Source organism: Hyla sarda, chromosome 1, assembly GCF_029499605.1.
Source record: "Hyla sarda isolate aHylSar1 chromosome 1, aHylSar1.hap1, whole genome shotgun sequence".
NCBI lineage: Eukaryota > Metazoa > Chordata > Amphibia > Anura > Hylidae > Hyla > Hyla sarda.
Window position 1 is genome coordinate 532976049 of NC_079189.1, and position 26539 is coordinate 533002587.

A 26539-nucleotide genomic window follows, 5' to 3' on the forward strand; every position below is an offset into this window, starting at 1 on the left:
GGTCATACTGGGAGCTGTAGTTTTAAATGGTGAAACCTTTTTTAGTGCTTTCCCATTCTTTGGTAATTGGTATATTTGATTATTATACTGGAATTTTTCACAATGCGCTACATCAGTGACGCCTGTCACAACAGGCTAAAAACTTACTGGGGGGGGGGGGGGGGGGTAGGTATGGGGTGACACCATTTTCTATCGCACCGGGTGACACCAACCTTAGCAACGCCACTGCGTCCCGCTATGCGAATCGCATCCCCCTCGTGAATGTCAGTGCAGCGCTCCCGGTCAGCGGGTCTGACCGGGGCGCTGCAGAGAGGAGAACGCCGCGAGCGCTCCGGGGAGGAGCAGGGACCCGGAGCGCTCGGCGTAACAGATATAAAACACTGTAAATGTATTCAAGTATATAGCAAACACACGAGGAGATATTTAACAAGAAATTTTCTGTACATCTGTCAACTAAGGTTAAGTTCACATTGCCGTCGGGCTCCACTATGTGGAGCTCCGTCAGCAGTTCCGTCGATTTTACCGGAGAAAAAAATAGTGCATGCTGTATATTTTCTCTCCGCCAAAACTCCATTAAAACTGCTGGATCTCCGGCAGACCCCATTCAAGTCAATGGGATCTATTGGGACCCTATAGTGACCCTGTGCAATCTGTTATGCTCCGACCCATTTTTGGGGCCATTTGGTGCAAAAAAAAAAAAAAAAAGAGACCCAGAGCAGGACATAGCACATTGGCAATGTGAATTTGGCCATAGTGAAAAGAATCATTACAGAACAACTCATATACTCTGCTTGTGTAAAGTCAAAAATACAATCCATTATAATAATAATATTTATTCATATAGCAACAACAAATACTGCAGCACTTTACAATTTTAAAGGTACAAATAAATACAAATATCAGACATTACAATATTACAAACCAAATATTCAAACAAGAGAAGTGAGGGCCCACTGTTATTCCCAACCAGCCAGGTGTGCTGCATCAGTCTGGTGAGGAAGAGGGATGTGGTGTATCTCCACCACAGGAATTCTAGTGCACCCTAGCTGCGAAGTCTCCAGGAGCTTACGGTCTCTAGTGACGTTGCCTGTGACCACTATTAACCCTTTTGATTGCTGCTGTCAAAGCAGCAAGAAAGTAAAATCACAGATGGAATCAGGGCATCTAAGGCTTTTTAGACTGACCACAGGTCCTCTGTCTGGGTCCACACTGTGTTTAAGCAGTGTGTCACAGCTATCCATAGGCATCCCGTCAAGAAAGGGATGCCAATGCATACTGTGCAGTACTGCAGTGTGCCACTTTTATTTCAATGTATTCAGCTAGCAAGTACTTTCATATTGCTTTCACTGGTATACGCTAATTTAAAATTATTTAACTTTATAGTCTGCTGCGCTATTGAATTCTGATAAATCAGTGTATACCGGCGGGAAATGGCCTGTACATAGTCACTGGCTGACTATGTTTGGGCCACTGAAATAAATGGATTCTGCTGCAGTACTACAAAGCATACGCGGACATCTCTTTCTTGGCGGGGTGTGACATACTGCCCCAACACAGCATGAACCTAGCCTAACAGATCTCAGTCCTGTTGTTAATACAGAGGTGACAGCACAGGCCCAATACAAATTTCAGCTAGTTTTGAGTATTGAGTTATTATTACTAGTATGGTTCTCCAAAGAATTTGTAAAATCACCCAGAGGCTGAAAAATATAAAATAAAAAACCTGATAAGGGTACAGGTTATGGTATGCTACTCACCAACCCTTATCTTTTTAGGACATACACTAACACCGGATGTGGGAGGGACATCAACCTTTGGAAACATCCTTTAAAATTAACATAAAACAATCAACAACATTTTATAACACTGGATATTTTATCACATCTAAAGTCAAGCTTCACATTTTATTTGCATTTGTTAAAATGACAGCTACATTTATATTTTAGCATTTCTTGAAAAGACTCCATGTTAATACCTGGAAACTGTGCACAAATTATTATTTATGGATCTGTAGATGTATGTTAACACTATGGCCCAGATTTATCAAACTATGTGAGAGAAAAAGTGGGGTGATTTTTTCCACAGCAACCAATCACATCTCAGCTTTCACTTTACCAAAGCTTGTTAGCTGAGCTGTGATTGGTTGCTGAGGGAAAAATCACTCCACTTTTTCTCTCACACAGTTTGATAAATCTGGGCCTGTGTTTCTAATACGGAATCCACATGAAATCTGCATCTCATAGATTTCAATGGGAATCCACACCCTAGCTCATAGAACACAAATGCACATGGATTCCGCGCAAACAATTTTGTTTAGCCACACACAGATTAGCCCTATAGATTGAGGCTAATCTGCGTCACAATGCATGTAGTATAAAACTGCAAATCCCTGGCAAATATCCAATGGAGTGCAATGATTTTTCATAGAAAAATCTGTTGTGTGAACATTTCCTTAGGCTAGAACATGCAGTTTTTGATGCCTTTTTTAGTTAAAGCTAGGAGTGTATATAGAAGGAATATTAAGGAAGCACTTAGGGGGAGATTTATCAAAACCTGTCCAGAGGAAAAGTTACTGAGTTGCCCATAGCGACCAATCAGATCACTTCTTTCATTTTTGAAAAGCCCTCTGAAAAATGAAAGAAGCGATCTGATTGGTTGCTATGGGCAACACAGAAACTTTTGCTCTAGACAGGTTTTGATAAATCTCCCCCCTTACACCTCTATTTCCTGCTGGATTATCTTCTGGCTTTGGCTAAAAAAAAAAAAAAAGCACACTCTGTGCAGGAGGTGCTTTTAAAGGAGTACTCCACTGGCCAGAGTTCGAAACATTTAGTTTCCAAACACTGTGTGCACACTGCGGGGGTCGCCAACGCCCTTCGTGATGTCAGGCCACATCCCTTTAATGCAAGTCTATGGGAGGGGGCTACTGGGTTTGCAAGCCACAAAGCCATCTTTAAAATCACTATAGACTTTCCTGAGAGACTACTACCCTCATCTGCCCTAAACTACTTGACCCATCCTTTTCATAGGCTCCACAATTGCTGATATTATTTTATTATTCTTATTGCTTTAGCTGCAGAAACCAAGTGAGGAGTACTGTGCCACTTATAACATTAAGTAGGTCTATTAAAAGCTTTTAATTATTTACTTTATGTGTATAATATGTAATTACAAAAATGTAAGGGATAAATAAACAAAACCTTTTGAGACATAACTCATCTTCTTCATCATCACTGCCAGGAGTGGAATCACCCACCACTGTTTCATCGCTGTCATAATCTGCAATTGCCATGGTTTTCTTGGATGTAGAGCCATCTTCTTCTTTCATGCTTCTTAACCTGCATTCCCCAAATTCAAACGGAATTTCCATAGAATTATCCTGTCCTGTAGTCAAGGATAATAAAGGTTTTAACTTTTAGGCTTACTAGGCTAGTTTTATGCAAATCTGTGGTGCATCTGGGATTAGATGGGTTGATGCATGCTCTAAACAAGGGCTGATCTCATAGCAGGATGATCGGATCGCCCGCAGCGCTGCCCTGGCGATCCGATCATCCTGCACGGCAGACGGAGGTCCCCTCACCTGCCTCCGCTGCCTTCCGGGAGTCTTCTGCACTGATGTGCCTTCCCGCAGACCAGAGCAGAAGATGACCGATAATGCTGATCAGTGCTGTGTCCTATACATAGCACTGAACAGCATTAGCAATCGAATGGTTGCTATAAATAGTCCCCTATGGGGACTATAAGAGTGTAAAAATAAAAAGAAATAAAAGAAAAAAAATGAAGTTAAAAAAATGTGAAAAAAACCCCTCCCCAATAAAAACGTAAATTGGCCCATTTTCCCTATTTTACCCCCAAAAAGTGTAAAAAAATTATTTTATATACATATTTGGTATCGCTGCGTGCGTAAATATCCGATTAAAATAAAATGTAAATGATCCCGTACGGTGAACGGCGTGAACGGAAAAAAAAAAGTCCAAAATAGCTGTTTTTTTTTATAACATTTTATTCCCAAAAAAATTCATAAAAAATTTTATAAAAGTTTTGTATAAGCAAATATGGTATTTATAAAAAGTACAGATGATGGCGCAAAAAACTAGCCCTCATACCACCGATTATACAGAAAAATGAAAAAGTTATAGGTTTTCAAAATAGGGGGATTTTAAACGTACTAATTTGGTCAAAAAGTTTGCGATTTTTTTTAAGCACAACAGTAATAGAAAAGTATATTATCATGGGTATCATTTTAATCGTATTGACCCAGAGAATAAAAAACACGTCATTTTTACCATAAATTGTACGGCGTGAAAAGAAAACCTTCCAAAATTTGCAAAATTGCGGTTTTCTTTTTAATTTCCCCACACAAATAATATTTTTTTGGTTGCGCCATACATTTTATGGTAAAGTGAGGAATGGCATTACAACGGACAACTGGTCGTGCAAAAAACAAGCCCTCATTTTAGTCTGTGGATGAAAACATAAAAGAGTTATGATTTTTTGAAGGGGAGGAGGAAAAAACGAAAACGTAAAAATAAAATTGTCTTAGTCCTTAAAGGGGTATTCCAGGCAAAAACTTTTTTTAAATATATCAACTGGCTCCGGAAAGTTAAACAGATTTGTAAATTACTTCTATTAAAAAATCTTAACCCCTTAAGGACCGGAGGTTTTTCCGTTTTTGCATTTTCGTTTTTTGCTCCTTGCCTTTAAAAAATCATAACTCTTTCAAATTTACACCTAAAAATCCATATGATGGCTTATTTTTTGCGCCACCAATTCTACTTTGTAATGACGTCAGTCATTTTGCCCAAAAATCTATGGTGAAGCGGGAAAAAAAATCATTGTGCGACAAAATTTTAAAAAAAACGCTGTTTTGTAACTTTTGGGGGCTTCCGTTTCTACGTAGTACATTTTTCGGTAAAAATGACACCTGATATGTATTCTGTAGGTCCATACGATTAAAATGATACCCTACTTATATAGGTTTGATTTTGTCGGACTTCTGGAAAAAATCATAACTACATGCAGGAAAATTAATACGTTTAAAATTGTCATCTTCTGACCCCTATAACTTTTTTATTTTTCCGTGTATGGGGCGGTATGAGGGCTCATTTTTTGCGCCGTGATCTGAAGTTTTTAACGGTACCATTATTGCATTGATAGGACTTATTGATCGCTTTTTATTCATTTTTTCATGATATAAAAAGTGACCAAAAATGCACTATTTTGGACTTTGGAATTTTTTTGCGCGCACGCCATTGACCGTGCGGTTTAATTAACGATATATTTTTATAATTCGGACATTTCCGCACGCGGCGATACCATTTATGTTTATTTTTATTTACACTGTGTTTTTTCTTTTATGGGAAAAGGGGGGTGATTCAAACTTTTAATAGGGAAGGGGTTAAATGATGTTTATTCACTTTTTTTTTGCACTTTTTTTTTGCAGTGTTATAGGTCCCATAGGGACCTATAACACTGCACACACTGATCTTTTACATTGATCACTGGTTTCTCATAAGAAACCAGTGATCGATGATTCTGCCGCATGACTGCTCATGCCTGGATCTCAGGCACTGAGCAGTCATTCGGCGATCGGACAGCGAGGAGGCAGGTAGGGGCCCTCCCGCTGTCCTGTCAGCTGTTCGGGATGCCGCGATTTCACCGCGGCTATCCCGAACAGCCCACTGAGCTAGCCGGCATGCTTTCGGTTTCACTTTAGACGCGGCGTTCAACTTTGAACGCCGCGTCTAAAGGGTTAATAGCGCGCGGCACAGCGATCAATGCCGCGCGCTATTAGCCACGGGTCCCGGCCGTTGTTAGAGGCCGGGCCCGACCCGCTATGACGCGGGGCCACGCCGTGGCCCCGCGTTATAGATCGGGAGTGGACACATGACGTTCCAGTACGTCATGTGTCCTTAAGGGGTTAATCCTTCCAATAGTTATTAGCTTCTGAAGTTTTCTGTCTAACTGCTCAACGATGATGTCACGTCACGGGAGCTGTGCAAGATGGGAGAATATCCCTTGCATGATGGGAGAATATCCCCATAGGAGCTGGACAGCTCCCGGGACGTGAGTCATCAGAAAGCAGTTAGACAAAAAACAGCAACTCAACTTCAGAAGCTAATAACTATTGGAAGTATTAAGATTTTTTTTATAGAAGTCATTTACAAATCTGTTTAACTTTCCGGAGCCAGTTGATATATAGAAAAAAAGTTTTTGCCTGAAATACTCCTTTAAGGTCCAAATGGGCTGAGTCCTTAAGGGGTTAAAGAACCTATGTAGAGACTCAACCAGTATACACGGAGGGCCAGATGAACAATCGCAGTATTATTCATGTGGCCCATTACTTCCATCAAGCATTTGCTCATTTAGAGGCTGATCAATGGCCCTATTACACAGGATCATATCGACTAATAAACACTCCTTGTAATAGGGTACTTACTTGCTGCTGATTCACCACAGATTTTACTGCTGCTACAATAAGGGTACGTTCACACGAGTGGATTTTTTTGTGGGTTTTCCGCTGCGTATTTAAAGGGGGCGGGCTCTTCTTGGCTGCCCACAGCAGATTTTCTGCGGCGGAATTTATGCTGTGGAAAATCCGCCGCAAGCCCCATTGAAGTCAGTAAGGACTGTGGCGGATTTTCCGCAACATAAATTCCACCCCGGAAAATCTGCTGCGGACAGCCGAGAAGAGCCCACCCACTTTCAAATACACAGCGGAAAACCCGAAAAAAAATCCACTCGTGTGAACGTACCCTAAAAGTGGTTAAATCTGCTGTGCAAGTGCATACCACATCTGCAAATCAATAAGCATGCTGTGAATAGGAAAAAGGAGATTTTTGTTTACTTACCGTAAAATCTTTCTCGGAGGATCCATTGGGGGACACAGACCGTGGGTGTATGCTGCTGTCTCTAGGAGGTGTGACACTATGGTAATAAAAAAAAGGTCGGCTCCTCCAAGCAGGATATACCCGCCTCCAGGCCCTGAGCTAATCAGTTTTAGTTCCAGAGCAATAGGAAAGGACCGACAGGTCAAAGAAGACCCAAACTGTCCGAGAACCAGAAGAAAAAATACAACTGAACACACCCTCGGACAGAGAACCGAAGAAAACCTCAAAAAAGGGTGGGAACTGTGTCCCCCAATGGATCCTCCGAGAAAGAGATTTTACGGTAAGTAAATAAAAAATCTCCTTTTCTCTATCGGCTCCATTGGGGGACACAGACCGTGGGACGTACCAAAGCCGTCCCTTGGGTGGGCAGATAAGCAGTCAGGCAGACGGCCGTTCCACTGCCGCCTGCAACACTTTACGGCCCAGACTAGCATCAGCCGATGCGAAGGTATGAACCCGGTAGAACCTCGAGAAAGTGTGCGAAGACGACCAGGTAGCCGCCTTGCAAATCTGCGAGGCCGAGGTTCTGTTCTGGAGAGCCCAGGATGCCCCAACAGAACGGTAGAATGAGCCACAACCCTGAAGGCAGGAATCTTCCCTTTACAGCGATAGGCTTCCGAAATGGCAGACCGAATCCACCGAGAAATGGTGGCCTTGGAAGCAGGTTGTCCCTTACGACAACCTTCCGTGAGGACGAAAAAGGAATCACACTGACGAAACGAAGAAGTAATAGAGAGATAAGACCTAACAGCCCAAACCACATCCAGTTTGTGGAGTAAATGCTCCTTAGGATGAGAAGGAGCGGGACAAAAAGACGGGAGGACAATGTCCTCATTGAGAGGAAAAGCCAAAACCACCTTAGGCAAAAAGGAAGGATCTGGCCGGAAAACAACCTTGTCCTGGTGAACCACCAGAAACGGAGAACGGCAGGAGAGAGCCGCCAATTCAGACACCCTCCGGATGGAGGTGATAGCAACAAGAAACGCCACCTTCCAAGAAAGGAGGCGCAGAGACACCTCTCTAAAGGGCTCAAAGGGTGCACCCTGGAGGGCACTCAGAACCAGATTCAAGTCCCAAGGGGGAGAGGGTGATCGGTAAGGAGGGACAGCATGCGCCACTCCTTGAAGAAAGGTCGGGACATGAGAATTAGAAGCCAGAGGACGCTGGAAAAGAATAGAAAAGGGTGAAACCTGACCCTTAAGGGAACTGAGAGACAAACCCCATTTCCAAACCCGACTACAAAAAGGAGAGAAGACGGGGAACCGAGAAATTCACAGGAGACAGGACCTTAGCTTCACACCAGTGAAAATAAGACCGCCAAGTACGGTGGTAAATTTTTGCCAAGGAGGGCTTATGAGCCCTGAGCATGGTGTGAATGACTTGGGAAGAGAACCCGCGGGCCCTCAAAACGGCGGTCTCAACCGCCACGCCGTCAAATGCAGCGACTGTAAATTGGGGTGGCAAAGAGGACCCTGTGAGAGCAGGTCCGGACGAAGCGGAAGGCGCAGCGGAGCGTCGTCCAGGAGCCTGACTACGTCGGTGTACCACGACCTTCAGGGCCAATCTGGAGCTACCAGAATGGCGGAAACGTCCTCCGCTTTGAGCTTCCTCAGAACTCTTGGAAGGAGCGGAAGGGGAGGGAACATGTAGGGTAGGGCCAACCCCGCCCAAGGAATCACTAGGGCATCCACGGCTAGAGCCTGAGGGTCCCTGGACTTGGACACAAAAGGAAGGATCTTCCGATTGTGCCGAGACGCGAAGAGATCCGCGTCTGAAAAACCCCAGAGGTCGTAGACCCCTGGAATGTGAATCGCCGAAATGGCCGGAACCTTGATTTCCGCCCAGATGAGAATCTTTGTCACCTCAGCCATGGCTGCCGAGCTGCGAGTGCCGCCTTGGCGATTTATGTACGCCACAGCCGTGGCATTGTCCGACTGGACGCGGACAGGACGGGACTGAAGCCGGGACTCCCAATGAAAAAGACAAAGACGAATCGCCGCAGTTCCAATATGTTTATAGGAAGAAGGGCTTCTCGGGGAGACCGGAGTCCCTGAACCATCCAATCCCTGAATACACCGCCCCAGCCCGACAGACTGGCATCCGTTGAAACTACCTGCCAATGAAGGGGAAGAAATGACCACCTCTGAAGAAGAAGAGGGAGCGGATCCACCAGAGCAGAGACTGACGGATCCTGCGAGGGAGAACAATCTTGTGATCGAGGAACAGAGGAGATCTGTCCCATCGAGAGAGAATTGCCAGCTGAAGAGGGCGGTAATGAAACTGGGCAAAGGGTACGGCCTCCATGGCCACCACCATCTGACCCAGGACTTCCATACAAGTGCGGATGGAAACTGGGACCTGAGCCCGAAGGGAGCAGACTCCTGACATGAGTCAGACGTTTGTCAGGCGGAAGGCAAATTGGGGCAGAGGCCGTGTTGAAGTGAAGTCCCAAGAAGATCAGAGACTGGGTGGGAGAGAGGACTGACTTGTCCCGATTGACCATCCACCCAAAGCGATCCAGAGTGTGAAGAGTGACATCCACATTTTTTAGAGTCTGGGCTCTGGTGGGAGCCTTGATGAGAAGGTCATCCAGGTAGGGTATCACCGAGACTCCCCTCGACCGCAACAGGGCCATCACTGGGGCAAGGATCTTGGTAAAGACCCGAGGAGCCGTGGCCAGGCCAAAGGGGAGGGCTACGAATTGAAAATGCCCCTCCAGAACCGCAAAGCGGAGATACCGATGATGGCCTGGAAGTATTGGCACATGGAGGTAGGCATCCTTGATGTCCACCGAAGAAAGAAACTCCCCTTGTTCTAGGGATGCCACTACCGAACGGAGAGATTCCATTCGGAAATTGCGGATGAGAAGATGACGGTTGAGACACTTGAGGTCTAGGCTTGGTCGTAAAGAACCGTCCTTCTTGGGGACCACAAAAAGATTGGAATAGAAACCCCGAAAACGTTCCCCTGGAGGAACAGGAACGATAACCCCCTGGAGCAGCAGAGACTGGAGAGTCTCTCGAAATTGCTTTGCCAGAGAAGGAGACCGGGGGGCCCGGGATGGAAAAAAGCGATCCCTCGGGAGGGAGGCGAATTCGATTCGGTAACCGCTGGACACCACGTCCCTGACCCCGGAGTCCTGAATGTGTGTGGTCCAGATGTCTCGAAAAAGTAAGAGACGATCTCCCACCCGAGAAAAAACTGCGGGTAAGGGCTTCACTTCATGCGGAAGTGGGTTTGCGGTTGCCTGATTTGGCTGCAAACCGGCCGGAACGGTTGGAGTCCGACTTCCAAGACGGGCGCACCCGGAACGAGGGAGCCTTCTTGTCCCGCGAAGGCGCCTGCTCAGACCCCTTGCTGGGGCCAAGGGTCCAAAAGGACCGAAAGGAAGAGGACTTCCTTTGGGAAGTGGAGCGTGCCTTATTTTGAGGCAACAAGGAACTCTTACCCCCCGTCGCCTCAGAGATAATCTCGTCAAGGCGCTTGCCAAAAAGACGGCCACCCGTAAAAGGAAGCTCAGTGAAAGACCTTTTGGAAGCGGCATCCACATTCCAAGCTTTAAGCCAAATAGAACGACGGAGAGCAGCTAAGTGACCCACAGCAAAAGCAGAATAACGGGCTGACTGCATGGAAGCTGTGCACACAAATTCCCCAGCTTTAGAGCATTGGAGACAGATCCTTTGGGGGGGGATCCCGCTAGGATACCCTGACGGAGTTTTAGGCACCACTCCAATAGGGCCTTGGACGCCCATGTCGAGGCGAAGATGCGAAGAAGCGAAGAGCCAGCTGCTTCAGAGACAAACTTCGCTAAGGACTCCACCTTCTTGTCCGTGGAATCCTTGAAGGCAGCCGCATCTGCCAGTGGCAGTGTAGTAGCCTTAGAGATTCGGGAGATTGGTGGATCCACTGAAGGAGGGGAAACCACCTTAGTGACAAGATCCTTGTCAAATGGATAACGTTCTTGAATCGTCTTTATTCCCGAGAACCTCTTGACTGGATGTTTCCATGCAGATTCCAGAATGGCGTCAAAGTCAGCGTGAGAGCTAAACCTTTGAGGTGCTGGCTTAGCACGATGAAAGGATACCTCAGGAGTTACATCCGAAGATCCTGGGTCCCCTAAGTGAAAGGTGTCTCTTATGGCTGAGTTCACCATTTCAACTGTACCCGAGCGGTCCTCTGAGTCAGATGCCGATTCGGAAGCCTCGTCAGCCAGTTCACCAGGAGAATGTGAACGAGTGGAGGCAGTCCTGGAGGGTAGACCCTGACCGGGTACGTGGCTCTGTTGTGGCAGAGTGGCGACTCCGAGAACGTCCTCTGGAGGAGCGACATTTGTGACCAGATGACAGGGGGGGCGGGACCCACGGGGGGAGCGCCCACGCCTACCTGAAGACTCAATGGAAGAGTCGGACGAGGCACCCCTAGTACGCTTGTGAGAGCGTGAAGTATGTGGGGAAGAGGCGCGGGCCACCAGAGAGGGCCAGCGCAGGGCAGACCTCTTCAAGGCGGATGCCACTTCCCGGGAGGACTAAGCCACCGAACGGGAGACTTCAGTCAAGTCAGCCATATACTGGGTCAGTGAAGAAACCCAGGCTGGAGGGGCGGCTGAATCCACCGGAACCGAAAGGGCATCCGGGGGTACCAGGGGGTCTGGGGGAGCAGTGGAGCAGGCAAAGCAAGTGGGCTCAGTAGAGCCAGGCATCTTAGCATTACAGTGCTTACAGACAAAATAAGACACCGACATTCCAGTTTTCTGTTTAGAGGAGGAACAGCTCTGGGTACGGACATAATGAGAAAAAGACAGGAACTTTCTCACACTAGTCTGTGTCCCCTGGCAGCTGCAGTGAGGAGAACTCGGCTCCGTGCAGCTAGAGTGTAAAACGGACCAGCCAATAGCTAGAGAGGGACGTGCCTGAGACAGAGGCACTAACTGATTGGCCCCTTCCACTGAAATTCGCGCCCAGGCTCTGATTGGAGGCTGCTTCACGCCTCTAGGGAGCTCCGACAGCCCAGGGGGCAGAGCTATGAGAAGAGCAGAGAAGAAGCTGTAATGGCGCCCACTCCTTGTCCCGAGCGCACATGTCAGCTGCATATGCGCACGGGGGGAAGTGAGCGGGCGGCCCAAATGCCGGCAACGGCTGCCAGAGAAAACGAAAGTAAGCCGGCGCTCAGAGCGCCCGGCCAGAACGAGCGCCGCGGCTGTCAGCCTCATATAAGGTGCCGCGGTCATAGCCGCACAGTAAACACACACACACACAGTGAAGCAGTAAAAACACATTCACACAGTGTAAAAACAGAATGCATGCCCCCTAAGATGCCACTGCTCGCCCCAGAATAAAAGTCAAGCCCCAGTATAAGCCAGCCCCATAAACCTGAAAAGGTGGGCCAAAAACTGAGGGTCTCCAGAGGTTGCAAGTCCGCACCTAAGGGAGAAAAGGGAAATGTATTTACCTCAGTCAGAAGAACTTACCTAATGGAGTCTTCCGTGAAGTCTTCAGTCAGCTTTTTGTCGCCTGCATCACGCCTAGCTGCTATGCGCGAGCGAGCAGGGTAATAGGGGGACCCGGACCCATAAGGTACCAACCCAGGCGCTGACCGTTGGCGGGGGGGGGGGTGAACAGCGCATATACGCAATGTCTATGCCCCCTTACTCGCAATGGGGAAACGGAACCGGAGTCCCTGAGTCCCCACCTGAAAACATGAAAGAAAAAGGAATAAAAAAACTAACACTAAACTAGGAAAACAATAAATCTGAAGACCTGGTCTGGGGAATTACAGACCATGTCCACCTCCTGCAAGACACTAAGCTAAAACTGATTAGCTCAGGGCCTGGAGGCGGGTATATCCTGCTGGGAGGAGCCGACCTTTTTTCATTATCATAGTGTCACACCTCCTAGAGATAGCAGCATAGACCCACGGTCTGTGTCCCCCAGTGGAGCCGCTAGAGAAATTACATTTTACCTTCAATTTTGTCGCACAATTAAGTTTTTTTCCGTTTCGCCGTGGAATTTTGGGTAAAATGACTAATGTCACTGCAAAGTAGAATTGGTGGCGCAAAAAATTAGCCATCACATGGAATTTTATGTGCAAAATTGAAAGTGTTATGATTTTTAGAAGGGGATGAGGAAAAAATGAAAATGCAAAAACGGAAAAACGCTGAGTCCTTAAGGGGTAAGGATGTGTACGCCGAGCGGGGATCGGACCGGGATGCCTGCTGAAATCATTCAGCAGGCATCCCGTCTAAACGCCCAGGGGGGTCATCAGGCATGCTGGAATATGTAGTTTTGCAACAGCTGGAGGGCTACAGTTTGAGACCACTATACAGTGGTCTCTAAACTGTAGCCCTCCAGATCTAGCAAAACTACAACTCCTAGCATGCCAAAACAGCTGTTTGCTGTGTTCTCTAAAACTGTAGCCCTCCAGATGTTGCAAAACTGCAAATCCCAGCATGCCCAAACAGCAAACAGCTGTCTCGGCATGCTGGGAGTTGTAGTTGCATACCTCCAGCTGTTGCATAACTACATCTCCCAGCATGCCCTTCGGCGATCAGTACATGCTGGGAGTTGTAGTTTTGCAACAGCTGGAGGCACACTGGTTGGAAAATACTGAGTTAGGTAACAGAACCTAACTGAAGGTTTTCCAACCAGTGTGCCTCCAGCTGTTGCAAAAGTACAACTCCCAGCATGCACGGTCTGTCAGTGCATGCTGGGAGTTGTAGTTTTGAAACAGCTGCAGGTTTGCCCCCCATGTGAACGTACAGGGTACATTCACACAGGCAGGTTTACAGTAAGTTTCCTGCTTCAAGTTTGGGCTGCAGCAAATTTTTCGCCGCAGCGCAAACTCCTAGCGGGAAACTCACCGTAACACACCAGTGCGAATGTACCCTATAAACACTATACTACACTAACACATAATATAGGGTAAAACACAACATATACACCCCCTTACACTGTCCCCCCCCCAATAAAAATGGAAAAGGTATTGTATGGCAGTGTTTCCAAAACGGAGTCTCCAGCTGTTGCAAAACAACAACTCACAGCATTTCCTGGAAAGCCACTGACTGTCCAGGCATGCTGGGAATTTAGCAACAGCTGGAGGCACCCTGTTTGGGAATCACTGGCGTAGAATACCCCTATGTCCACCCCTATGCGATCCCTAATTTAGTCCTCAAATGCGCATGGCGCTCTCTCACTTCGGAGCCCTGTCGTATTTCAAGGAAACAGTTTAGGGCCACATATGGGGTATTTCTGTATTCGGGAGAAATTGCACTACAAATTTTGGGGGGCTTTTTCTCCTTTTACCCCTTATGAAAAGGAAAAGTTGGGGGCTACACCAGCGTGTTAGTGTAAAAAACTTAAGGAGATTTTTTTAACACTTACCGTAAAATCTCTTTCTCGAAGGATCCATTGGGGGACACAGACCGTGGGTGTATCTTGCTGTCTCTAGGAGGTGTGACACTATGGCAACAAAAAAAGTCGGCACCTCCCAGCAGGATATACCCGCCTTCAGGCTCTGAGGTAATCAGTTTAAGTTCTAGAGCAATTGGAGGAGACCGTCAGGTCAAGAAGACCCAAAACTGTCCGAGAAGCAGAAGAGAAAACATAACTGAACACACCCTCGGACAGAGAACCAAAGGAAAAATCCCAAAAAGGGCGGGAGCTGTGCCCCCAATGGATCCTTCGAGAAAGAGATTTTACGGTAAGTGTTAAAAAATCGCCTTTTCTCTATCGGCTCCATTGAGGGACACAGACCGTGGGACGTACCAAAGCCGTCCCTTGGGTGGGCAGATAAGTAATCAGGCAGACGGCCGATCCACTGCCGCCTGCAACACTTTACGCCCCAGACTAGCATCAGCCGATGCGAAAGTATGAACTCGGTAAAACCTCGAGAAAGTGTGCAAAGACGACCAGGTAGCCGCCTGCAAATCTGCGAGGCCAAGGCTCTATTCTGGAGAGCCCAGGATGCCCCGACAGAACAAGTGGAATGAGCCACAACCTTGAAAGGAGGAATCCTCCCCTTGCAGCGATAGGCTTCCAAAATGGCAGACAGAATCCACCTAGAAATGGTGGCCTTGGAAGCAGGTTGTCCCTTGGACAAAAAAGGACAAAAAAGGAATCACACTGACGAAATGAAGAGAGATGGACGGGAGGACAATGTCCTCATTGAGATGAAAAGCCGAGACCACCTTGGGCAAAAAAGAAAGGATCTGGCCGGAAAAACAACCTTGTCCTGATGGATCACCAGAAACGGAGAACGGCAGGAAAGAGCTGCCAGTTCAGACACCCTCCGGATGGAGGTGATGGCCACAAGAAATGCCACTTTCCAAGAAAGGAGGCGGAGAGACACTTCTCTAAGGGGCTCCAAGGGTGCACCCTGGAGGGCACTCAGAACCAATTTCAAGTCCCAAGGGGGAGAGGAGGACCGATAAGGAGGAACAGCGTGCGCTACTCCTTGAAGGAAGGTTCGGACATGAGAATTAGAAGCCAGAGGCCGCTGGAAAAGAATAGCAAGGCCGAAACCTGACCTTTAAGGGAACTGAGAGACAACCCCAGTTCCAACCCCGACTGCAAAAAGGAGAGAAGGCGGGAACCGAGAAGGTTACCGGAGAGAAGCCCTGAGCCACACACCAACGAAGATAAGACCGCCAAGAACGGTGGTAAATTCTTGCGGAGGAGGGCTTACGAGCCTTGAGCAAGGTGTGAATGACTGGGAAGAGAACCCGCGGCCCTCAGAACCGCGGTCTCAACCGCCATGCCGTCGAATGTAGCGACTGTAAAATGGGGTGGCAAAGAAGATCCTGAGCGAGTAGGTCCAGGCGGAGCATAAGGCGCAGGGGAGTGTCGTCCAGGAGCCTGACTACGTCGGCGTGCCACGACCTTCGGGGCCAATCTGAAGCTACCAGAATGGCGGGAACGTCCTCTGCTTTGATCTTCCTCAGCCCCCTGGGAAGGAGCGGAAGAGGAGGGACCAAATAGGGTAGGCGAACCCCGCCCAAGAAACCACTAGGGCGTCCACGGCAGATCCTGAGGGTCTCGGGACTTGGACATCAACCGAGGAATCAAGCGATTGAGCCGGAACGCGAAGAGGTCCACTTCCGGAATGCCCCAGAGGTCGCAGAGCTGCACAAAGACCTGCGGATGAAGGGACCACTCGCCGGGGTCGGTGAGGACCGACTGAGGAAGTCCACTTCCCAGTGGAGCACTCCCGAAATGTGAATCACGGAGATGGCTGGAGCCTTGTTCCCCATCCAAGTGAGAATCTTGGTCACCTCGGCCATGGCTGCCGAGCTGCGAGAGCCATCCTTTCAATTTATGTACGCCACGGATGTGGCGTTATCTGACAGAAAACGGACAGGACGGGACTGAAGACGGAACTCCCAATGAATAAGAAAAGAAGAATCGCCCGCAATTCCAATATGTTTATCGGAAGAAGGGCTTCCGTCCAATCCCGGAACACACCGCTCCAGCCCGACAGGCTGGCATCCGTTGTAACCACCTGCCAGAGAAGGGTAAGAAATGACCGCCTTTGGAGGAGAAGGGGGGGCGAAGCCCCCAGAGCAAAGACTGACGGACCCTGCGAGGAGAACAATCCGACGATCGATGGATAGAGGAGACCTGTCCCATTGAGAGAGAATCACCAGATGAAGGGGGGGTAATGAAACTGGGCAAAGGGTATGGCCTCCATAGTCGCCACCATCCGACCCAGGACCTCCATACAAGTATGGATGGAGACTGATACCTGGGGCCGAAGGGAGCGGACCCCCGACCGGAGCGCCAGACGTCTGTCCCGGAAGACCAATTCGGGCAGAGGCGGAGAAGAATCGAAGTCCCGGAAGGGTTAGAGACTGGGTAGGACGGAGGACTGACTTAACCCGATTGATCATCCACCCAAAGCGAGTCAGAGTGTGGAGAGTGACGTCCAGATTCTCCAGAGTCTGGGCTCCGGTTGGAGCTTGATGAGAAGGTCGTCAGGTAGGTGTCACCGAGATTCCCCTTGACCGTAACAGGCCCATCACTGGTGCCAGGATCTTGTAAAGACCCAAGGCACCGAGGCTAGACCAAGGGGAGGGCTACAAATTGAAAGCACCCTTCTAGAACCACAAAGTGGAGGCACCGATGATGGCCCGGAAATAATGACACATTGAGGTAGACATCCTTGATGTCCACCGATGGAAGGAACTCTCCTTGTTCCAGAGACGTCAGTACCGAACGGAGAGAATCCATTCTGAAGTGGCGGATGGGAAAGAGATGGTTGAGACGCTTGAGATCCAGAATCGGCGCACAGAACCGACCCTTTGGGGACCACAAAAAGATTTGAAAGGAACCCCGAAAAACGTTTCCCTGGAGGAACGGGGCCGAAAACCCCCTGGAGAAGCAGGGATTGGAGAGCCGCTCTAAATTGCCTGGCCAGAGGAGAAGAACGGGCGGAAACGAAAAAAGCGATCCCCCAGAAGGGAGGCGAATTCGATCCGGTAACCGTTTGACACTACGTCCCTGACCCCAGAGTCCTGAATATATGGGATCCAGATGACTCGGAAAAACAAGAGACGACCTCTCACCCGAAAGAAACAGCGGGTGAGGGCCTTACTGAATGCAGAAGTGGGTTTGCGGTTGTCCGATTTGGGTGCAAAACAGCTGGACCAGTTGGAGTCCGACTTCCAAGAAGGGCGTGCCCGGAACGAGGGAGCCTTCTTGTCCCGCGAGAGCGCCTGTCCGGACCCTTAACTGGGGCCAGAGGTCCGAAAGAACCAAAGAAAAACACTTCCTTTGGGAAGGAGGGCGAGCCTTATTTTAAGGTAACAAGGAACTCATACCTCCCGATGCCTCGGAGATAATCTCATCAAGGCGTTTGTCAAAAAAGACGGCCCCCCGTAAAGGGAAGCCCAGTGAGAGGCCTTCCGGAAGCGGCATCCGCATACCAAGCCTTAAGCCACAAAGATCAGCGAAGAGCCGCTAGGTGACCAACAGCAAAGGCAGAACAACGGGCTGACTGCATGGAAAATGCGCACAGGAGATCCCCAACTTTAGCGCTTGGAGAGCCAGATCAGGCAGATCCTCTGGGGGGGAATCCCGCTAAGATATCCTGATGGGGGTTTTGGCACCACTCCGACAGGGCCTTGGACACCCATGTCGAGGCGAAGATGGGAAGAAGAGAAGAGCCGGTTGCTTCCGAAGCGAACTTCTCTAAGATTCTACCTTCTTGTCCGTGGAACCCTTGAAGGCGGTGGCATCTGCCAGAGGCAGTGTAGTCACCTTGGAGATCCGGGAGATTGGTGGATCCACAGAGGGAGGAGAAACCACCTAAGCTAAAAATCCTTGTCAAAAGGATAATGTAGTTGCCTTCTTGAATTGTCTTGATTCCCGGGAACCTCTTGTCTGGATGCCTCCCTGCGGATACCAGAATGTCGTCGAAGTCAGCGTGAGAGCTAAACTATTGAGGTGCTGGCTTAGCACGATGAAAAGATACTTCTGGATGACATCCGAAGATCCTGGGTCCTCCAAGTGGAAGGTGTCTCTTATGGCTGTCACCAATGAGTTCACCGTTGCATCTGAGTCAGATGCCGTCTCGGAAGCCTCATCCACCAGTTCACCAGGGGAATGAATGAGCAGAGGTAGCCCTGGAAGTGGGTGACCCAGACTGGGTAAGCGGCTCTGGCATGGCAGAGCGGTAACCCGAGAACGTTCTCTGGAGGAGCGACGTTTGTGCCCAGATGACAGAGGGGGGGGGCGGGCCCGCGAGGGGAACGCTCTCATCTATCTGAAGACTCAATGCAGACGAGGCACCCCTAGCACGCTTGTAAGAGCGTGAAGTACCAGGAGACGAGAAGCGCCCCTCCAGGGGATCCTGCAAGAAAAGACCCCTTAAAGGCGGACACCACTTCCCGTGAGGCCTCAGCCACCGAACGGAGAATTGGGTCAAGTCAGCCATATACCGGGTCAGGGAAGAAAATCCGGGCTGGAGTAGCGGCTGGACCCACCGGGACCGGGGGGGGGCATCAGGGAGCACCCAGGGGTCTGGGGGAGCAGTGAAGCAGACAGGGCAAGAGGTCTAGGCAGAGCCAGACATTTTAGCGTCACAGTGCTACAGAAATAATAAGGTACTGAAATTCAGGTTTCTGCGTAGAGCGAGAATAGCCCTAGAGAACAGACCTGTCCCATGAACTTTCTCCCCTAGACTGCATCCCCCTGTTAGCTGCAGAGAAAACCTGCTTCCTGCAGTCAGAGATACTGAACAGGCCAGCCAATAGGAAGGGAGGGGCGTGCCAGAAGCAAGACACACGGTAACCGGCCCCTTCACATAGAAAAATCACGCCCAATGCGCTGATTGGACGCTGCTTCGTGCCCCTGAGAGCTCCAGCCCAGTGGGCGGAGCTACAGACAGCCGAAGAAGAACCGTCATGGCGCCCGCTCCATGTCCCGAGCGCCATGTCAAGTCCACATAGCGCTCGGGGGAATAGGGCGGGCGGCCTAAACGCCGGCAGAGACGGCTGGCAAAAGTGAAAGTAAGCCGGCGCTGAAGTGCCCGGCTCGTAGCAGCGCCGCGGCTGTCAGGCGCGAATAAGGCGCTGAGGGGAAACTAAAGTAAGCCGGCGCTGAGAGCGCCTGGCCTGAAACAGTGCCGCGGCTGACAGCCGCATATAAGGCACTGGGGTAGTAGAACCAAGCACCACACACACACAACATAGTAGAGTGCCCCAAAACACATGCCGTACATATATGCCCCCTTAGGTGCCACTGCTCCCCCAATAAAAAATGCAGCCCCCCTGTATAAACCAGCCCCATAAACTGAAGGTGGGCCAAAAACAGGGGGTCTCCAGGGGTTGCGAGCTCCGTATCTATGGAGAAAAAGGGGGGGAAAGTACTTACCTCAGTCAGAAGAACTTACCTAATGGAGTCTTAAGTGAAGTCTTCAGCCAGCTTATGGTCCCTGCATCACGCCTAGCTGCTATAGCGCGAGCGAGGCGAGCAGAGACATAGGGGGATCCGGACCCATGAGGTACCACCCAGGCGCTGGCCATTGGCGAGGGGGGGTTAACAGCGCATATACACAATGTCTGTGCCACCTTACTCGCAACGGGGAAACGGGGAAACCGCAGTCCCTAAGTCCCCACCTGAAAACAGAAAAGAGAAAGGAATAAAAAACGAACACGTCCCTATACTAGGAAAACAAAAAACAGTAGACCTGGGCTGGAGCAAACCAGACCCGTCCACCTCCTTAGACACTTAGCTTAAACTGATTACCTCAGAGCCTGAAGGCGGGTATATTCTGCTGGGAGGAGCCGACTTTTTTTGTTGCCATAGTGTCACACCTCCTAGAGACAGCAAGATACACCCACGGTCTGTGTCCCCCAATGGAGCCGATAGAGAAAAAACATTTTACTCCAACCTGCTGGTGTTGCCCCATACTTTTTATTTTCACAAGCAATAAAAGGAAAAAAAGACCCCCAAAATCTGTAACGTAATTTCTCCTGAGTTCGGAAATACCCCATAGGTGGGCGTAAAATGCTCTGCTGGTGCACAACAAGGCTCAGGAGTGAGAGTGCACTATGTACATTTGAGGCCTAAATTGGTGATTTGCACAGGGGTGGCTGATTTTACAGCGGTTCTGACATAAACGCAAAAAAAAAAAAGAAATACCCACATGTGACCCCACTTTGGAAACTACACACCTCACGGAACGTAACAAGGGGTAAAGTAAGCCTTAACATCCCACAGGTGTTTAATGAAAATTCTTCAAATTTGGATGGAAAAAAAACAAAAAAACATTTTCACTAAAATGCTGGTGTTACCCTAAATTTTTCATTTTCACAAGGGAAAATAGAAAAAAATCCCCCCAAAATTTGTAACCCCACTTCTTCTGAGTAAGAACATAACCCATGTGTGGATGTAAAGTGCTCTGAAGGCGAACTACAATGCTCAGAAGAGAAGGAGCGCCATTGGGCTATTGAAGAGAAAATGTGTCTGGAATTGAAGGCCATGTGTGTTTACAAAGCCCCCACAGTGCCAGAACAATGGACCCCCCCCACATGTGACCCCATTTTGGAAACTGCACCCCTCACTTAATGTAATAAGGGGTATAGTGAGTATTTACGCCCCACAGGTGTCTGACAGATATTTGGAACAGTGGTCCGTGAAAATTAAAAAAGAAATTTTCATTTGCACAGCCCACTGTTCCAAAGATCTGTCAAACGCCAGTGGGGTGTAAATACTCACTGCATCCCTTATTAAATTTAGTGAGGGGTGTAGTTTCCAAAATAGGGTCACATGTGGGGGGGTCCACTGTTCTGGCAGCACGGAGGACTTTGTAAACGCACATGGCCCCCCGACTTCCATTCCAAACAATTTTTTTCCCAAAAGCTCAATGGTGCTCCTTCTCTTCTGAGCATTGTAGTGCGCCAGCAGAGCACTTGACGTCCACACATGGGGTTTTTCCATACTCAGAAGAGATGGGGTTACACATTTTGGGGGGCATTTTCTTCTATTATACCTTGCAAAAATTTTACATTTGAGGGAAAACTAGCATTTTAGTGAAAAAAAAAATAATCATTTACACATCCTACTTTAACAAAAAGTCGTCAAACACCTGTGGGGTGTTAAGGCTCACTGGACCCCTTGTTACGTGCTTTAGTGGTGTTGTTTCCAAAATAGTATGCCATGTGGTTTTTTTTTTGCTGTCCTGGAACCATAGTGGCTTCCGAAATGGGTCATGCCCCCCAAAAACCATTTCAGCAAAATTTGCTTTTAAAAAGCCAAATGTGACTCCTTCTTTTCTGAGCATTGTAGTTCGCTCGCAAAGCATTTTATGTCCTAACATGGGGTATTTCCATACTCAAAAGAAATGGGGTTACAAATTTGGGGGGGCATTTTTTCCTATTATCCCTTGTAAAAAAAAAAATAATTTGAGGGAAAACTAGCATTTTAGTGAAAAAAAAAAAATGTACACATCCAACTTTAACGAAAAGTCGTCAAACACCTGTGGGGTGTTAAGGCTCACTGGACCCCTTGTTACGTGCGTTGAGGGGTGTAGTTTCCAAAATGGTATGCCATGTATTTATTTATTTTTTTTGCTGTTCTGGCACCATAGGGGCTTCTTAAATGTGACATGCCCCCCAAAAACCATTTCAGATGATGTACAGATGATAGCACAAAAAATTAGCCCTCATACCGCCCTATATACGGAAAAATGAAAAAGTTATAGGTGGTCAAAATAGGGCGATTTTAGATTACTGAATTTGTACAAAATGTTTTAGATTTTTTTTTAAGCGGTACAAAAATATAAAAGTATCTAGCCATGGGTATCATTTTAATCGTATTGACCCACAGAATAAAGAACACATGTCATTTTTACCGTAAAGTGTACAGTGTGAAAACAAAACTCTCCAAAATGTGCAAAATTGTGGTTTTCATTTAAATTTCATCCCTAAAAATAAATTGGGGGGGGGGGGGGGGGTTCACTGTACATTTTATGGTAAAATGAGAGGTTTCATTACAAAGTACAATTGGTCGCGCAAAAAACAAGCCCTTATGTGGGTCTGTAGATGGAAATATAAAAGAGTTATGGATTTTAGAAGGCAAGGAGGAAAAAAACGAAAACGTAAAAATAAAATTGGCTTGTTCCTTAAAGAGTAGCTATCCCCATCTGTCCCTGACAGTAACTACATCTATCACTGTCTGTATTTCTGCCCAAATCCCCATAAAAATACCTTTTGAAGAACGGCTGCAGGAGCTCAGAGTTGAGCTCTCTGGTGAGGGCAGGAAGTGGGCGGCCCCGGCAAGCGCGACGTCATCTGAAGCCTGGCCGGGGCTCTCTTCCGCCCGTCTCCTCTCTCTTTCCTGCAGCTCGCATGCTGCAATGAATGTGGAGAGGGAGATGCAGGGGGATGGGGATATTTAAATTTTGTGTGCCGTGCGCACACAATCGCTGTACTCGCTCTCTGTCTGAATAGGAAACAGGCAGAGAGCGAGCACAGTGCTTGTGCGCGTGCGGTGTGCGAAATTTGAATATCCCCGCCCGCCTTGCATCTCCCTCTCCTCATTCATGTGAACCTGCGTTTTGGGCCACGCTTGGCCACGCTGCCCGGCCAGTGTTGGTCCGAACGTGCTGAACGTCATGGGGGGAAAAGTAATCCTGAGCCATATAGGGTGACACCTAGTGGCCAGGTTTACAAACGTAAAAAAAACACATAAAACATGATTTTTTTAAAATAAAATCTATTTTTTTTTTCTTTTACATAATCTATTTAATAAAAAAAAATAATAATTTAAATGAGAGTACCCATTTAAGGTTAGAATGGGCTTGGTCCTTAAGGGGTTAAAAATATCTTTTTTAAAGCCCCCACCTTAATAAAAATTCAAATCACCCCCTTATCCCAATTTTTTTAAACAGACATATTTGGAATCACAGTCTGCTAAACTGTCTGAACTATTAAAATATAAGTATTTTTCCTATACAATGAATGGTATAAAAGAAGAAAAAAAAAAAAAAAAGAATTGCACATTTTTTTTAATGACATGAGATATTATAGGGGGGGAAAAAAAAGCATAAAAAGAGATCAAAAAGTCCCATCTAAACAAAAATGGGGCCAATAAAAATGACATATCATGGTGCAAAGAAAGGACCCTTATACAGCCTCATATACAGAAAAATTAAAATTCTATAGGGGTTAGAACAGGGCGATTTTAACCCCTTAAGGACGCAGGGTTTTTCCGTTTTTGCATTTTCATTTTTTCCTGATCACCTTCTAAAAATCATAACGCTTTCAATTTTGCACATAAAATTCCATATGATGATTCTACTTTGTAGTGACATTAGTAATTTTACCCAAAAATCCACGGCAAAACAGAAAAAAAATTAATTGTGCGACAAAATTGAAGAAAAAATTTCATTTTGTAACTTTTGGGGGCTTCCGTTTCTACGCAGTGCATTTTTCAGTAAAAATAACACCTTATCTTTATTTTGTAGGTCCATACGGTTAAAATGATACCTTACTTATATAGGTTGGATATTGTCGTACTTCGGAAAAAATCATAATTACATGCAGGAAAATTTATATGTTAAAAATTCTCATCTTCTAACCTAACCCCTATAACTTTTTTATTTTTCTGCGTACAGGCCGGTATGAGAGCTTATTTTTTGCGCCGTGTTCTGAAGTTTTTTTTATCGTTACCATTTTTGTATTGATCGGATTTTTTGGTCGCTTTTTATTCATTTTTTCATGATATTTTTCATGAATTTTTTTGCGCGCACGCCATTGACCGTGTGATTTCATTAACAATATATTTTTATAGTTTGGACATTTTTGCACGTGGCGATACCACATATGTTTATTTTTATTTACACAGTTTGTTTTTTAAAGGGAAAAGGGGGTGATTCAAACTTTTATTATGGAAGGGGTTAAATGACCTTCCACTTTCTTTTTTCACTTTTTTTTGCAGTGTTATAGCTCCCATATGGAGGCTATAACACTGCACCCTCTGATCTCCTATGCTGATCCCTGCAAAGCCATAGCTTTGCACTGATCAGTCAGATAGGGGCTCGATTGCTCAAGCCTGTAGCTCAGGCTTGGAGCAATCAATCGACGATCGGACACCGCAGAGACAGGTAAGGAGACCTCTGCCTGCGTCCCAGCTGATCAGAACATCGCGATTTTATCTACCGGGAAGCGTTTACTTTCACTTTCAGATGCGGGGGTCAACTTTGATAGCCGCGTCTGAACGGTTAACAGCGCGCGGCACAACGATCGATGCCGCGCGCTGTTAGCCCAGGGTCCCGGCTATGATTAGCTGCCGAGACCGTCCCGGTGTGATGGGGGGTCACGGTGTGACCCCGTTTTAAACACCAAAACCGGGCATGGGGCGTACAGGTACGCCCTATGTCCTTAAGGAATTAAGCATACTCATTTTGTAAAAAGAAAAAAAAAGTTTTGATTTTTTATTAACATAGTAAAATAATACAAAAACTATGTAAATATGGGTATCGTTTTGTTGTAATCGTATTGACCCAGAGGATAAAGAAAACATGTCATTTTTTAAGTGAAGTGAAATGCATAAAAATAAAACCCTGAAAGTTGCAAAATGGATTTCTTGTTCCCCCTACATAATATATACAGTGGTCCCTTAACATGCGATGGTAATTCGTTCCAAATGAACCATCGTTAGTTTAACCATCGTATGTTGAGGGATCCATGCAATGTAAAGTATAGGAAATTATACTCACCTGTCCCCGCCGCTCCGGACCGTCACCGCTGCTCTGGATGTCGCCCACCATCGCTGTCGCCGCGTCCCCGGGGTGTCCCCGCCGCTCTGGACCGGCTCTGCTGCCTGGGATCGTCGCTCTTCATCGCCATCATCATGTCGCTACATATGCCGCTCCTATTGGATGACGGGACAGCGTGTGCGGCGACGTGATGACGACGGCGATGCAGGGGATCAATAGATGACAGTCCGGAGCACCGGGGACAGGTGAGGGAGACTCACCGGACCACACAGGGCACCTCAAACGGCTATCCGGCGGCAGCTGAAGCAGTCTGTGCTGCCGGATAGCCGTTTATGCGATGGCCTCGACATACAAAAGCATCATATGTTGATGCTGCCTTCAATCATGTTGAAATAATCGTATGTCGGGACCATTGTAGGTCGGGGGGGTCACTGTGTATATATATATTTTTTTTTCGTTTATGGTAAAATGAAAGATGTCATTACAAAGTACAATTGATCCCACAAAAAAAGCCCTTATATGGTTCTATGGATAGAAAAAAAATAAAAAGTGAGCGAAAACAGAAAACGACCTCAAGGGGTTAAGGGCACTGGGGCTGGTTGTGCTATGGAGGCACTATGGGATGCTGCTACATTTTCTATCTCTGACTATTTGAACACATTTATTAAGCCAGTCTTTCCCAACCAGTGTGCCTCCAGCTGTTGCAAAACTACAACCACCAGCATGCCCGGACAGTCCGGGCATGCTGGGAGTTGTAGTTTTGCAACAGCTGGAGGCACACTGGTTGGGAAAGACTGTATTAAGCATTTGTGCCATTTTTTGGGAATCTTACTGGGCCTTTTTTTGGAACCTTTTGGCACTGCAGGTGGTACTGTATGTGGATGCATTGTGACTGGCACTGTTCTAGAGGGCACACTGTGGTGACTATTCGTTATGGCGCTGAATGAGACATAGAAGTGTTGTTGGCCACTAGCTGGTACAGTTCTGAGGGGATTCCGACGAAAGGAAAGATGTTTCCTATATTACCTATGGGAGAAATAGCCGAACTGAACGAATCAGTCTACAGCCGGGCACCTGTGAGGAGAAGCCGCGGGTATCGCTCCTCAGCGTTCGGCACTCAGAATTCCCGCGTTCTAGTTTGAGCATTCTGATTGGCTGACGCCTGAGATCTCCACCAATCAAAGAGCTTAGAACACTTGTGTGGCGTCGTCCTGGTCTCCTGAAGAACCGCCGGACACATCAGGGCTGTGCAGTGTTGGCGGGAAGAGCGCTCCATATCCTGCTCCGCATACAATGAGTGTACTGTATACTATATGGGATAAAATATACAGCAGTCACTTCAATGAAATGTACTGCGCAGCGTCCACAATATATTGTGGAGCAGTAGAAAATATTTTCTTTATAAACCATAGCATTCCCTATTCCATCCTTTGTGT

The 26539-nt window shown here is 47.4% G+C and overlaps 1 protein-coding gene across 9 annotated transcripts in view; it reads right to left on the minus strand.

Moving 5' to 3' along the window:
- Nucleotides 1-26251, minus strand: part of ANKRD31 (ankyrin repeat domain 31) — a 556774-nt gene extending 530523 nt beyond the window's left edge. For 5 of the 9 annotated variants that reach the window (XM_056540117.1, XM_056540145.1, XM_056540132.1 and 2 more), the window contains exons 1-3: nt 25936-26065; nt 3201-3384; nt 1758-1825 (exon numbers count right to left, since the gene is read on the minus strand). In XM_056540117.1, coding sequence (XP_056396092.1) covers nt 1758-1825; nt 3201-3384; nt 25936-25990 — 307 coding nt within the window. In that variant the 5' untranslated portion in view covers nt 25991-26065. Of the gene's footprint in view, nt 1-1757; nt 1826-3200; nt 3385-25935; nt 26066-26129 lie in introns of those variants that run through there. The other 4 variants (XM_056540136.1, XM_056540124.1, XM_056540152.1 and 1 more) reach the window with 4 other exon arrangements.
- Nucleotides 26252-26539: the final 288 nt, after the last annotated feature.